At 41.7% G+C, this 14,890-nt stretch overlaps 1 protein-coding gene across 4 annotated transcripts in view; it reads left to right on the top strand.

The window, feature by feature from the left end:
• The window catches only part of RNF38 (ring finger protein 38), an 82,453-nt gene that overhangs the window by 42,471 nt on the left and 25,092 nt on the right, over positions 1-14,890 (top strand). For 3 of the 4 annotated variants that reach the window (XM_061364064.1, XM_061364067.1, XM_061364066.1), the window contains one exon: positions 9,924-10,117. In XM_061364064.1, the coding sequence (XP_061220048.1) occupies positions 9,924-10,117 (194 nt within the window). The remainder of the gene's footprint in view (positions 1-9,923; positions 10,118-14,890) is intronic. The other variant, XM_061364065.1, reaches the window with a different exon arrangement.

Below are 14,890 nucleotides of genomic sequence, written 5' to 3'. Positions count from 1 at the left end.
TAAAAATGAAATGGCCCATGTAGATGTAAAACAATTACTCTGTAATATGTCATCATCATCATGATCATCATGGCTTGACTTCGCGAGCAAAGATTTGGGAAGGGCTTTACCCACGCTTACTACAAGTGCACTGATGACTAAGAAGGCCACTGTGGGATAGGCAAATCCGCTACGAAAATCACAACAGAAGGTCTTCTTGGGTGGTACAGGTGGGGCGCGATTCTTTCTGCATTGTCTTTTCTCCTCGAGACTAGTTCTCAAAGGAGTGAGCTCTCAAAGGAGTCAGCAGCATTATGTATGGTGTGCCTCCAAGTCTCCCGATTGGAGGCCAAGGTGGACCACTGACGGTAGTCAATATAGCCAAGGCTAAGGTATTGTTTCAGGGAGTCCTTATATCTCTTCTTTGGGGCACCTCTCTTGCGTCTACCGGTGGCAAGTTCACCACAAATCACGATCTTGGGGAGGCGGTGATCCTTCATCCTAGAGATGTGCCCTGCCCAGCGCAGCTGCAATTTCAGCAATATGGCCTCGATGCTGGTCACCCTGCCTGTTTGAGGACAGTGACATTAGACACATAGTCAGTCCAATGGATGTTTAGAATTGTACGGAGTCAGCGCTGATGAAAGCGTTCGAGGAGTCGCAGGTGATGACGGTAGATGACCCATGATTCAGACCCATATAAAAGAGTAGACAATACAATAGGTCTATAGACACTGATCTTTGTACTTTAGTCTAAATGTAATGAGCTTAAAAAAGAATCACAGAATCATTTAGGTAGGAAAAGACCATTAAAATCATGAAGTCCAGCCATTACCCCAGCACTGCCAAGGCCACCACTAAACCATGTCACTAAGGGCCTCATCTGGACAGTTTGTGAACACTTCCAGGGACGGTGATTCCACCACTGTTGTGGGCAGCCTGTTCCAGTGCCTGACCACCCCTCTTGGGAAGAAATTGCCCCTAATATCTAGCATAAACCTCCTCCCCTGGCACAGCTTGAAGCCGTTTCCTCTTGTCCTATTGTTTGTTCCTTGGAAGAAGAGGCCAGCCACCTCCTGGTTCCTTCTTCCTTTCAGATAGTTGTAGAGAGCTGTAAGGTCCCCCCTGGGCCTCCTCTTTAGAGTAAATGCCCCCAGTTCCCTCAGCCATTCTTTATCAGACTTGTGCTCCAGGCCCTTCACCAGCTCCATTGCCCTTCTCTGGACCTGCTCCAGCACTTTGATGTCTTGGATCCTGAATACAGGATTTGAGGTGCAGCCTCACCCTCACAGGGGGATCATCACTGCCCTGCTTCCTGCTGGCCACACAATTGCTGATACAGGCCAGGATGCTGTTGGCTGCCTTGGGTGCCTCGGCACAAGCTGGCTCATGTTTAGCTCCATCAGTCAGCATCCCCCAGGTCTCTTTCCACTGAGCCGCCCTGCAGCCCCTCTTCCCCAAGCCTGTGTGCATGCTTATATGCACACATACATAGTCTAATATGGGGAACAAATTCTTTTAAGTGGAGTGTGATTTGTTTTATAACTGTCTTAATTACCCTGTCTGGGTTGATATGCCGTTATTTTAGTTTCACGTGCCTCAATGAAAAAATCAATAGTGGATACACACTGTACATGGAAACTATATGTTGGCATGAAGACATCGTTGGGCTGGACTTCTCTTGAGATTCTTCGCCCCATCAGCTGAAAGAACAAAATTGAAAACTTGATTTCTTTGAAGTCTGGATTTATCTGAACACCTTGTCTTGATGTCACCTATTTCCTCTTGCCCCGGCATCATTTTATCAGTATTTCACTATATTTTATAACATTTGAAGTAATTTCTTCATAGTGATGAACATATTTGAATGGTACATGTGCTGAATTTAATGTGTTTCAGCCTTGTATATGGGGAAATTAGCCTGTTTTCTATAAACAGAAAAGCATGATTTTAATTTAAAACTTAACCTTCTGTTCTATTTACATACCAAAACAGGAATTCAGGACTGTTGGCACCATCACCTGAAATGGTATTTTCTGTATTGTGTTAGGGGTATTGGTGTCAAAACATGGACACTTTAACTCAGATCTTGGTAGACAGCTTGAAGTGGTAGGAAATGATAAACTGAGAATAGAAAAATAAATTTGATTGGATACTAGTACTATTTGTTGCATAACTTTTAACCTTTCTTGGTTTAAGTAAGAAGGCTTAAAAATACACTAAACATATGTGACGGGTTTTGCTTACTACCACAGAGCATGTTAACTGCAGGAAACAGCTGCAGGAATGCTCTTTTCATTTACTATCACCCACACCACAGACAAAGTTCACTTCAAAACTGAGTCCATAAAGTGGGATTTTAAAATAAAACTAATAGTTTTACAACAGCTTTGCTCTTTAGTAGAGAGGGTGGTATAGCTGAGGGGTTTTTCCCTTATTGAAGTTTGTTTGGTGTTTGAGAGGTAATGATCCGTATCTGGAAAAAATCACCTTGATGTGATACAAAAATAAGTATTTACTGTCTTTTTTATATATATATAATTTAGCAGCATTGAAATGGCTTTAATTCATTTTTATGAAAAACTATTTTAAATTCTTTTCACATTTCAACGGGTTCTTGTTTGCATGCTGCAAATGCTGTAAGCAGTAGCAAGTAGTGCTCAGGTTCTATTTGAATAACTTTGAGATGGCAGGGTGTTTCCTTGAGTCTTAAACTCACTTCAGTTTTAGGAAATTAGATGTTTCAGATATTATATATGCATTGTGGCTTGCCCTGACCTTTTTGTATGAGCAGTGGAACTTGAAAATGAGGAAGGTGTAGTACTACTAAACACAGTTTGCTTGTTTTCTTCTTGCTGATGAGTGTGCCACATAGGATGCTGAGATTTTTACACCTTTTTAATGGTTTTCTGTGTTTTAAATTCACATGCAGCAGATAAGTATTCCAGCATTTTTTACAAGAAATTGTTGCCTAACAATCAAATTCTTAAGATTGTTGAAAACACTGTGGGAAACTTGAACAGGATAGGTTTAGTAAATGTTTGTTTCTTCCGTATCCTAAACACTGGATTAAATGGGAATTGCATGTCAGAAGGAACTAACACAGAGAAAACCTTGGGAATGGCTTGTCAGCCTGATGCCAAATAAACAGCAAATTCAGTATTCAGGTTATTAGTGTGTTCTGATCATAAATAAAATTAAGAGGTACATTTGATGGAAGATGGTGTATGCTATTGGTATGCGATTTGCAATCACATGCCTAAGGTCTTTTGCAAAAACATGTTGTCTGGAGGATTCATTGTCAGTTCTGATTGCTGAAGAACAACATTGTCTATTGTGCTTGCCATCAGTCAATGATGAATTAATCCCATTGAACATTAGTGAATAAGGGACAGCTCAGAAAGGCTACTGGTAAGTGGGGTTGCTACAGTGGTTAGGTACAGGAGCAGTCTAATTGATACATACCATTGTATCTCTGAAACACAAAAAATTAAATGGACTTGCATCCTCTTTATGCCATGGGTATTTTACAAATTGTGTTCCTTTTACCAAATACTGTAAATTTTCTCTCTTTCGAAGAGACTTTTAAGATCATCAAGTCCAACCACACCTAAGTTTTATGTAGAGGACTTTAACAGGAGCATTAATGTGCAGTAACTGTGGAAATACCCTGCTGCCATTCTTGCAGTAGAAGTAAAACATGTTTGGAAACCAGGCTCCAGTGTTCTCTGCAGCTTGATTGTGCTTCCATTTCTCTGATATATATATTACAGTAGAGACCAGAGCTCTGTCTGTGATACCCATCCTGCATTAATGTATAATTGCATGTAAATTTTTTTTGTGTGTACATTTTTACATCCTGACTGCTCAGTGAGAATGTTTATTACAGTATATAACAGTTGAGGTTCGTGTACGTTTTCCTCAGTGGGAATAGCTGCTTCTCTCTTCCTTCTTTACCAAACACTGAACTTTTTCCCAGTTGTCAGAATAGGTTGTTGTCAGGTGTCAGAATAGGTTGTTGGTTTGGTTTTTTTAGACATTGACTGTTTTCTGTTGGAACTAGTTGATGGGTTCTTGAGGTTTTGTGAGGGACAGACTGGTGAAGAGATGACATCTGTCATACTTCTTCATACTACTAATGACAGGTTAGGTGAATGGTGGGACACTGGAAGAGCCATGTTGCCAGGACATGCTGAGTTGTGGAGGCACCTCCTCACAAAAAATCTCAATTACACTGCACTTCCAAGAACAACAGGTCGGTTAAATGCAGGTCTGCAGTGAACTCGCCTGTAAACTCATCTTGTAATGTCAGACCTAAGTTAGACTTCTGCCTCTGCTGGTTTCTGGGGTGAGATGGAATGAGACTTAGAAGACTCTCTGGGCCTTGATAACTCCATCCAGTCACGTACTGACTTTTGTCTTGCTTCTAGTGTCCTGGGACACAGCTCTTCCAGACCTTACTAGACCTGAGCTGTATTATGTAGTTTAACTGAGCTTAGTCCTGGCCTGTGAGTAAGCCACTGCATTTGGATGCAACTGTTCAACCCAAGAATGTGCTGCTATTGTAGGTATGATCAGAGCTTTAGTGGAGTGGAAATCAGGTCGCTGTTGTTGGGACTGCATAGATTGTTTGCAGGTGCAATGTGCGAAATGCTCTGTTTACTAGTCCATTAGATATACCTATAGTAACATTTGAAAATGTTTATTAATCCCATGTTTCATAGGAAAAATAATTGCCCTTTCATGCAGTTACATGCATTCAGTAAGAGGAAGCATGCAGCTGCAGATTTCCAGTCACCCTGGCAGGTGAGGTATATCCATCAGACTGTGCTTACTGTGTAAAAACATCTAAGGAAAAGCCTATGCTTTAAAATTCTGAGTATTAGTTTACTTACATTACAAAGGTCTTTGTGGACTGTGGGTGGATGTAGTTTGTCCCCTACATTTGAAATTGAGGGTATCTCCTGGGTTCAGCTGTAATAGTTATTTTTCTCCTCCCTAGTAGCTGATGCAGTGCTGTGTTATGGATTTAGTCAGAGAAACAATGCTGATAACACACTGATAAGGTTTAGTTCTTGCTCAGTAGCACTTACCCTGGGCAAGGACTTTTCAGCCTCTCATGCTCTGTGAGTGAGGAGGGACACAAGAAAGCCAGGAGAGAGCAGAGGCAGGACACCTGACCCAAACTAGCCAAAGGGGTATTCCATACCACAGCACATCATGCCCAGTGTATGGGCTGGGGGGAGTCACCCGGAAGGCCCAGATCGCTGCTTGAGTCGGGTTGGGTATTGGTCGGCAGGTGGTAAGCAATTGTGTTGTGCATCACTTGTGTTGATTGTTGTTTTTTCCTTTTGCTTCTTAGTTTTATATTCTCTCCCCTTGTTATTTACCTCATTAGTACTAGTAGTTTAGTTATTGGACTATTCTTATCTCAACCTGTGGGGTTTATGTTCTTCTGATTCTCCTCTTTATCCCAGCCTGGGGAGAGAGTAGAAGGGGCTGAGGAAGCAGCTGTGTGGTGCTAAGTTACTGGCTGGACTTAAACCACAACAGGGTATGGAGTAGTTTCTTCTTGTGCTTGCCAGGACCATTAAGTGAAAACATGCAAAAAGGGTTGGAGAGAAGAGTGATTTTCAGATCTGGTCAGCAACTGTTTTGGTAATAATTCCCTTCTGTGATGGTTGATTGTCTGTGTGTGTGTGTCTGTGTATGCAGTCTTTATAATTTGATTGGAAAGGGAGAATGGAAAAGAAACACCTCAAAGGGTGTTGTGTTGGTGAAAATATATAGTCTTTCGCAAATGAAAGAAACATATACAGAGGTTTAACAAACTATTTTCTAATTATTTATTAATATGTTTCCTTTAAAGGGTATTTTACAAGCAGGCATACTGTTTAATCACCTTTGTTACCATTACACTGTGAGAGTTTATACAGCACACAGATGAAAACAGGGCAGAATACTGGGGATGCTTGTGACAGGATGACATTTGTGGATGAGATTGTAGGGTTTAGCATCTTGGCATAAGTTGCTTCTTTTACTAGCAGTAGTCTGATGCCTTTGTTCTGACATAGTTGCCTTTAAAGATGAAGTAATCCATGTTTCTGTTCATCATGCTCTTTTTGTTGAATTAGTACCTAAAATAAGGCAGTACTTTTACCTTGTTTATTAAAAGCTCCATACAATAATCTTGGTAGCTGCCAGATATTCTACTCTTGATGTCTGCTGGGCAGGAGAAAAATACATAGCACAGTAGCTGTGATAAGCAGCAGTAATCCCAGAGAATGTTTTGAATATTAGCAAGATGCAAATAGAGTGGTTTGGAGATTTGTGGAGCTGCTGTCATTACTGGAAGTATCATACTGCACAAATAAAATATTGAACTTAATGACCAGAATAAACTATTGAACTTAATGACCATAGATTGCAAAATGATACTGGCAATAGTAGATACTCCACGTTTGTTGAGCATGCTTGTTGAAGATGACATGAAAACAAATCTTAAATTCTACAGCGTATATCTGTCATTAGCTCCCTATGCTTTCCCACATTCTAGTATTACCTTGCTAGAATCATCACATGTGAATTGATCTCTTAATAAGAACTAAAATAAATCACCAAATCTTACTTGAGTTTAGGCTTGTGTTGGATTTTTTTCACATTGTTTGCAGATAAATCTGGCTTAGTTTCAGGTTACTTCTTTTTCAGTACAAAAAAAAAAAAGACAATTACATTTTAAATCTATACTTACATGCATTTTCAAAAATTATTTTATCTTTATTTGCTTTCTAATGGGAAACAATTTTGAGTAAAACTAGTGTTGCTTACTGCGGAGGGCAATTACTCTTATTATGGGGTTTGCAAGAGCTGTGTGAGTGATTTGGAGTGATGATAAAGGCTAACTGCTTAGCAGTTTGCATCTCCACTGTCTTTGAAGTGGTACACTCCACGAACAAAAGGGAAAGATTGTTCAAGAACTGCTTCTCCAAAGTAAACTGTTTTCTGCAGGGCAGGGTGTATTAGGGCAGGGAGGGAAAGGTGTCAGGTTTAAATTGGGGCAGTAGCAGTGGAAGATCCCCAGTCGAGGACACCTCTGGAATGTGACAAGACAGCAGTGGTCCTTTTGTTATATTGGTGTTTTATTTAAAGCCAGCTTCACTAAACCTGGTGTTTCCTTCCTCTGACTTTTCCTTTTGCACTTCCAAGACCCCAGTGTACCTTATTTAGCTGTGGGTTTATGACTTATGTTTCTTTTTGAGTGGACTTAAATCATCAGGATATAAAAACTCCCATCCTGAAAGCTCCAACTTGTGCCACAAATCATCCTCCTCTCTAACTCATTCTGTCACATCAGTGAAACAGATTAAATAAGCAGCTCTGAATAGCAGAGTTAAGCACCTCTGAATAGCAGAACAAATGTTGCACAGTTCCCTTACGATTTCCGCTGGTGACATTCTCTGAAATCTCACAAAACACATACTTTCACAGTAGTTTTGCTCGCAAGGCACTTGTCAGAGATCTCTTCCAGTTTTGTGATGCTGAACACCTGAGGGAAAAGTCATGCTTCGGTTGGATATGTACTTTGCGGAACCTTCGTGTGCACACATTCCTCTTGAACTATTTTCCTCTAAAAAAATTCAAGTGCAGTTAGTCAAGGAGTTCAAAAGAGATTGAGCCACAAGCAGATGCATCCACTGTCAGCCTGTTTCCTTAAAAATATGTTGATAGTTCTACATCTATCTAATAGATGTAGAATTAAAAATGACACCCCTGCTTACTTTATGCTTTTGTTGGGGTTGCTTCTTCTTTTTTACCCTTTTCTGTTCCTTATATTATAAAGGTCTTTGTGGGCTGCAGGGTAGATCTAACAGTTATTTTTCTCCTTCCTAGTAGCTGGTGCAATGCTGTGTTACAGATTTAGTCTGAGAACAATGCTCGTAACACAGCGATGTTTTGGTTCCTGCTACATAACACTTACCCTGATCAAGGACTTTTCAGTCACTCGTGCTTTGCCAGTGAGGAGGTGCACAGGAAGTCGGGAGGAAGCTTTACTAGTGATTGCTTGAGATAAGGTATAGTAAGGGAAAGCTACGATTTCTGTTAAAGTATTTGAAAAGGACTGGAATTTAGTTAAAATGTCCACAAGTCAAAAGAGAAGAAAAATACCTTTTTCCATTAAAACACCTGGACAAAACTTTCAGGTGGTAAAGAAGATCATGCTTGCCTTGGAAAGAAAATTGACAATTATATGTATGTCAGTGGTAACTTACCAAGAAGCAACTGAGAGTATTCAGAAGATGATCAGCCCATGTAGAGCCAAAAACCAGAAGATGTCCATAGACTGGTCTACAAGTAAATCTGAAATACGACCTTTAGCAACCTGTGTGTTACTGGGCTCTGAGGGGACAGGTTAGGAACATAAAGCCATTGCAGGCAAGTTCAGTTTTCTGTGCATCAGATGTCTGGGGTCATTTTGGTTAATTGAAATAGTGCTGTGGTGGGCTGAAATAGAAGTGGTGGGTTGAGTGGACATGTTGGAGAGCAGGAGAATACCATGATCTGGCGTGCTGATGGAGTGTTCTGTCAGAGAATTTTGTAATGTTTGGACTCGAGGATGGATCCACTGTGGAAGTTCAGGTGTTGTTTTTAGTTCTTGTGTGTTCAGTTGTTGAGCTCCTGGGTAGAACTCGTATTTTTCTGTATTTTCATTTATGCTTATTAACAGCATGGTGTGTGATAATTTTGACAGAATAGTGGGTTGAAGGGCAGGGACGTTTACTGCATTTGCTGCTGGATTCAGAGACATCTGTAGGATCTTTTGAGAAGAATGACAGTTCTATTTGATGATTCAGTAGTGAAGGGGAGAGGTGGTTGTGTTCAGAACCAACTGAGAATATGACATGGAGGAGATCCTAATTGGATCTTCTTGATTACTTTATGAGTCTTCATCGCTGATCTTCTGGAATTCCTACAGTTCTGTCTTTAATCAGATAACCCAAATACTTGATTTCATGAACAGGAGAAGGAGTATGTTTACCATAGTTGATACAGACTCCTATTGCTTGAAGAAAATTGCAGACGACGTGGCTAACTGTAGAAAGGTACTTAGAGCTTGGGTGGTAGAGGGGGAAGTCGTCCATATAAGCAAAAGCCCAGATATGGAAACTGCGAGCAATTTCGGTGGTGAGGGCAGTTGTGAAGATACGGAGGAGAAAAGAGCTGAGACCGATGCCCATTACTCGTATTACTAGCACTGAAAATTTCAGGCACTGTCCAGTGCCTGCAGAATTCTAGTGAGGCACACAGACTTAGCCACAGATCGATCATTATTTTATTTTTCGGTTATGTGTAAGTACTTTTAATGAGTAAGTAGAAGCATGAAACACCACTGTACTGAGATAGCAGAGTTAAAATAGGCTGCGGTACTATTTTAACTCTGTAAAATAAATACAGATGTCTGTATGAACTCTCTTTAAGTACAGACCTGAAAGGAGAGGGAAGCAATACAGAATGCAAGATCTGCATGATATCTGCTCACTGACATGTACAGATTGCACTGTTTTGAAGACTGTATATTTTTTTCATGCTTCTGTAGCCTATAAATGCTATGGTAGAAGAGGATGCAAAATAGGGTATGCCTTATTTTCTTCATGTTACTCTCCTCTCTTACGTAGTTTTGCATAGATGTTAGAATTTTTATCTTGTAATGCTGCTAAAATAGATTTAGTAGTAATCCTTTTAGGGGTTAGGGAGTCATCACCAATTTGTGTTATAAAAATAATAAATAGGCAACTTCTTGAGGGTGTTAAATTTTATGGTGATTTAGTGCAGTCTTCAGTAAGTCACTCCTGATGCTAGCTGCAAAGCAATACTGAAATGTGGACTGTAATTCACTCATCCGGAGGTGGGTTTAGTTTTGTTTTGTTTGTTTTTAACTGGCATAGAGCGAAGACAGTCCTAGTCCAAAGCGCCAGCGCCTTTCCCATTCAGTCTTTGACTATTCAGCAGCATCACCAGCTTCGTCACCACCAATGCGACCATGGGAGATGGCACCAAACAGGCAGCCGCCTTTGGCTCGGCCCAGCCAACACCACTTCTCAGGGGAACGATGCAACACACCGGCACGAAACAGGAGGAGGTAAGCAAGCTGTGTAGACTGGGGAGCAATTTCCTACTCTTCCTGATTTCAGCTCAAGGGAGGTGTACTTCAGGCAGCACTGACTAAATCACAGCTGATAAACACATTAACACTTCCTTTGAACTGTAAATTGTTAGATGTAGCTGAAAAGTTACTGGAAGTGTGATTGGTGTGAATAGTCAACTCCAGGAAGGGAGTGGTCATTAACATTTTTAATCATGAGCCTGATTCACTCTGCACTTTAGAAAAGTGCAAGAAAAAACTTCTCATCGGGTACTTCTAAAGATATTCAGAGCTGTTGATGCAGTACTGTGATTTTCACTACACTCACAATTGTTCCCATATATACGAACAATCTAAACAAAAATGAGGGATGCTGGGTGGGGAGGTTAACACAGTGTTATTTCTGGGGTGAGTGACTCACATATATATAATGGGAGTTAGATTTTCATGCTGGTTTTAGCCTGTGGCTCTCAATAGCCTCGTCTAATCAGAGGTTATCAAAGAAGTTCCAGTGGATGTGGATGGCCAGGGTGAACTGGAGCCTGGATGGCTAATAGTATAGGAAAGCTTAAAACAACAGACTTCTTTACTATTCTAGTTAAAATAGTAACCCAAAACACAAGTTTTCGTTGTCTCATATTCTGCCTCAAAAATACTGGGTCATCTAATCAAAGTTAAAACACACCATTGCTCTGTTTTACTTCTGAGAAATGTTGTGGCTTGGTCTGTACAAAATTATAAAGTGTCTGTGCTTCTTCATGAATATGGAATACTAGACCTAAGAAATATATAACTGGTTTTCTTCTGATTTCCAAATCAGATTTGTCAATCATGATCAGTCAGGGATGGTTTTGAGGCAAGAGACCTTAAAACTTGCTGTTTTTTTTATCTTTGCTTCAAGTCCATGAGTCTGAAAGCTTTCAGTGAGTGTCATTCAAAATACACAGCTCTTGAAGCAGCTTGTCAGACATCAGAAAAAGGTTAAATTGTGAACTGGCAGGGTTATTGTGAAGACAGAAGATCAGGCCTTCTGTGCAGTTTAATATAGGGATGCTCTGCAGGGGCATTTATAGAATTATAGAATATAATAGTATCATACAATAGTTAGGGTTGGAAATGACTTTAAGATCATCTAGTTCCAACCCCCCTGCCATGGGCAGGGACACCTCACACTAAACCATGCCACCTGAAGCTCTGTCCAGCCTGGCCTTGAACACTGCCAGGGATGGAGCATTCACAACCTCCCTGGGCAACCCATTCCAGTGCCTCCCCACCCTAACAGGAAATAATTTCCTCCTTATACCCAATCTAAACTTCCCCTGTTTTAAGTTTTAACCCATTACCCCTTGTCCTGTCACAACAGTCCCTAATGAAGAGTCCCTCCCCAGCATCCCTATAGGCCCCCTTGAGATACTGGAAGGCTGCTATGAGGTCTCCACGCAGCCTTCTCTTCTCCAGGCTGAACAGCCCCAACTTTCTCAGCCTGTCTTCATACGGAAGGTGCTCCAATCCCCTGATCATCCTCGTGGCCCTCCTCTGGACTTGGTCCAACAGTCCCATGTCCTTTTTATGTTGAGGAAACCAGAACTGCACACAATACTCCAAGTGTGAGGTCTCATGAGAGCAGAGTAGAGGGGCAGGATCACCTCCTTTGACCTGCTGGTCACTCTCCTTTTGATGCAGCCCAGGATACGGTTGGCTTTCTGGGCTGCAAGCGCAGACTGCCGGCTCATGTTCATTTTCTCATCGGCCAGCACCCCCAAGTCCTTCTCCGAAAGGGCTGCTCTGAATCTCTTCTCTGCCCAACCTGTAGCTGTGCCTGGGATTGCTCCGACCCAGGTGTAGGACCTTGCACTTGTCATGGTTAAACTTCATGAGATAGGCATCAGCCCACCCAAGCGTGTCAAGGTCCCTCTGGATGGCATTCCTTCCCTCCAGCGTATCAACCGAACCACACAGCTTGGTGTCATTGGCAAACTAAATTCAATCCACAGTAGTTTTAACCTTAAAATGGTTTGAACTGAGATGAACAAATACGTGCTGTATTTGACCTTTTTTGATGTCCATCCAGCCTACATAAATTTCTTTGCAATATTCATTAATGTCTCCTGCAGAGTAAATATAGTGCATAACGAGCTAAATGCCAAACAGCTGAATCTGGACAGTTTGGATGTACTGTGGGATGGAGGATAAGAATGAGATGCACAGAAGATGAATGGTCCCCTGCGCTTTATCAGGGCATGTTTTAGCTTGCTTGCACTGTCGCATCTGAGTTGGCTCTAGGTCAGTTCCAGGATAGTACCACAGCCAGTCTCCTCTCCTGGAAGAAGATCGATAAGGAAAACAACACATATGTAACTCTTGTTTTCCAGGAGTCTTTTTGAGTCTTAGAATGCTCTGGGGCCATATAAGAACTAATAATGATTGTCATGAAACAGATCATGATTCCTTGAGATCCTTGTGAGTGCATCTGTTGTTAATGCTTTAGATGAGGTGTGCTTTTGAAGCCAGTTTCCCCTTTTCTCTGCTTTGTTTTTTCTCCTTCCATCACAGACTGGTCTTATGAGTTTCTCAGATGAAGGTAAGATGAAAAGTGCACTCCAGTTGTTCATGGTCATTCAGCTCAAGGGAACAGACTAGGGCACGTGTAAAGAAAAGTTTTGCCGTGTTATGTGGTGTGGAGATCACTCTGACCCAACATCACCAGCATTAATTCTTGTCCTACCAGTTCACTCCTGTTGGTCATCACAGGCTGTGCTGGTTTTTATCGTGGATTTTTTTCATTGTCTGTGTTACTACTCAGACATTATCTCTTTGTGTTAGGGGGTTTGTACTGTGGCTAGCACAAAAGTGCCCAAATTCGTTGTGGGTTTTTTTTTTTTTTTTTCAGATTCTTTTTAAGCAAATAAACACTGTGTTTAGAAAAGTCGGCTTCTGGTATGAATTTTCAGAAGTAATATTATTTTTGTGGAACTACTTATGATATGGGTAAATTATGAATGTAAAAGCATAATTCATGCCTGTATGAAACAGAGGAGGCCCTTCCAACTTACCTTTATTAGTCATTGTGAAATGGGGAAATCTGTGCCATTGCTGTGCCTCACCTTTTTCTGTGCTTCCTTTCCTCCTTGTCTTGAATGTAATTCTGAACTAAAGGAGTTTTAAGACTATGTTGCTGCAAAGAAATGACCCTTGTCAGGAAATGCTAAGATGTGCAAACACTAACCCTGCAGTTCTGGGTACCTTTAGATGGCTCTTCTTGCCTCAGGGTAGGAATGCTTGCACTTTTCCACCACTTCCATCCTGTCTCTTTGTTTTAACCAAACATTTACCATGTTTGTACTGTGCATGTAAAATTGGAGGCTAAGGTTTTTGTGGGTATTAAGGACTTCAAGCACAAGTAATTTACTTACGTTAAGTAATATTTTTAGTCCCGTGTCTTGACAGTTCTACTGGAGTAGTTTCCAATCATTCAGGAAGCTTGTAGAGCTATGTATCTGGATGCTCTGAATTTTTCTGAATTAAAAGTATAGTTTCTTTATAATTCTGCAAGGGAAAAAGAAACAAACAACAACAACAAAAAACCCAAACAAACCCCAAAAGTAAAAATACATTTGCTTTTTTCAAGAGGATCCTTCTCGCACTCCAGAAGTAATCCCAGCTTTTGCTCGCTGCTTCCTCATCATTGTGGGTTCATAGGAAAGTACTGCGCCACCCAAGTCTTGGAAGGCAGACACAGGGATTGTGAGAATGAAGACCTTGGGCCCACTGTAGGAAAGGAATTGGTTCGAGACCATCTTAAAAATCTGAACGTGCACAAGTCCATGGGTCCTGATGAAATCCATCCGCGGGTCCTGAAGGAGCTGGCAAATGAAGTTGCTAAGCCGCTGGCCATCATATTTGAAAAATCATGGCAGTCAGGTGAAGTTCCAAACGACTGGAAAAAGGGAAATATAACCCCCATTTTCAAGAAGGGGAAAATGGATGACCCAGGCAATTACAGACCAGTCAGTCTCACCTCTGTGCCTGGCAAAACCTTGGAGCAGATTTTCCTGGAAGGCATGCTAAGGCACATGAAAAACAACAAGGTGCTTGGTGACAGCCAGCATAGCTTCACCAAGGGGAAATCCTGCCTGACCAATTTGGTGGCCTTCTATGATGGGGCTACAGAACTGATGGACAGTGGTAAAGCAGTTGATGTCATCTACCTGGACTTGTGTATAGCATTCAACACTGTCCCACATGACATTCTTGTCTCTAAATTGGAGAGACATCAATTTGATGGATGGACCACTCAGTGGATAAAGAACTGGATGGATGTCCGCACACAAAGAGTTGTGGTCAATGGCTCGATGTCCGGCTGGAGACCAGTTACGAGTGGTGTCCCTCAGGGATCAGTGTTGGGACCGGTCTTGTTTAACATCTTCGTCGCTGACATGGACAGTGGGATTGAGTGCGCCCTCAGCAAGTTTGCCGATTACACCAAGCTGTGTGGTTCTGTTGATACGCTGGAGTGAAGGAATGCCATCCAGAGGGACCTTGACACGCTTGTGAGGTGGGCTGATGACAATCTCATGAAGTTTAACCATGCCAAGTGCAAGGTCCTACACCTGGGTCGGAGCAATCCCAGGCACAGCTACAGGTTGGGCAGAGAAGAGATTCAGAGCAGCCCTTTCGGAGAAGGACTTGGGGGTGCTGGCCGATGAGAAAATGAACATGAGCCGGCAGTGTGCGCTTGCAGCCCAGAGAGCCAACCGTATCCTGGGCTGC

The sequence above is a fragment of the Neopsephotus bourkii genome, unplaced genomic scaffold (assembly GCF_033783945.1).
Source record: "Neopsephotus bourkii isolate Nb327-2 ecotype Australia unplaced genomic scaffold, CSIRO-AGI_Nbou_v1 NB_1184, whole genome shotgun sequence".
NCBI lineage: Eukaryota > Metazoa > Chordata > Aves > Psittaciformes > Psittacidae > Neopsephotus > Neopsephotus bourkii.
Note: the sequence above shows the minus strand (reverse complement) of the source record. Positions and strands in the feature narration are given on the sequence as shown.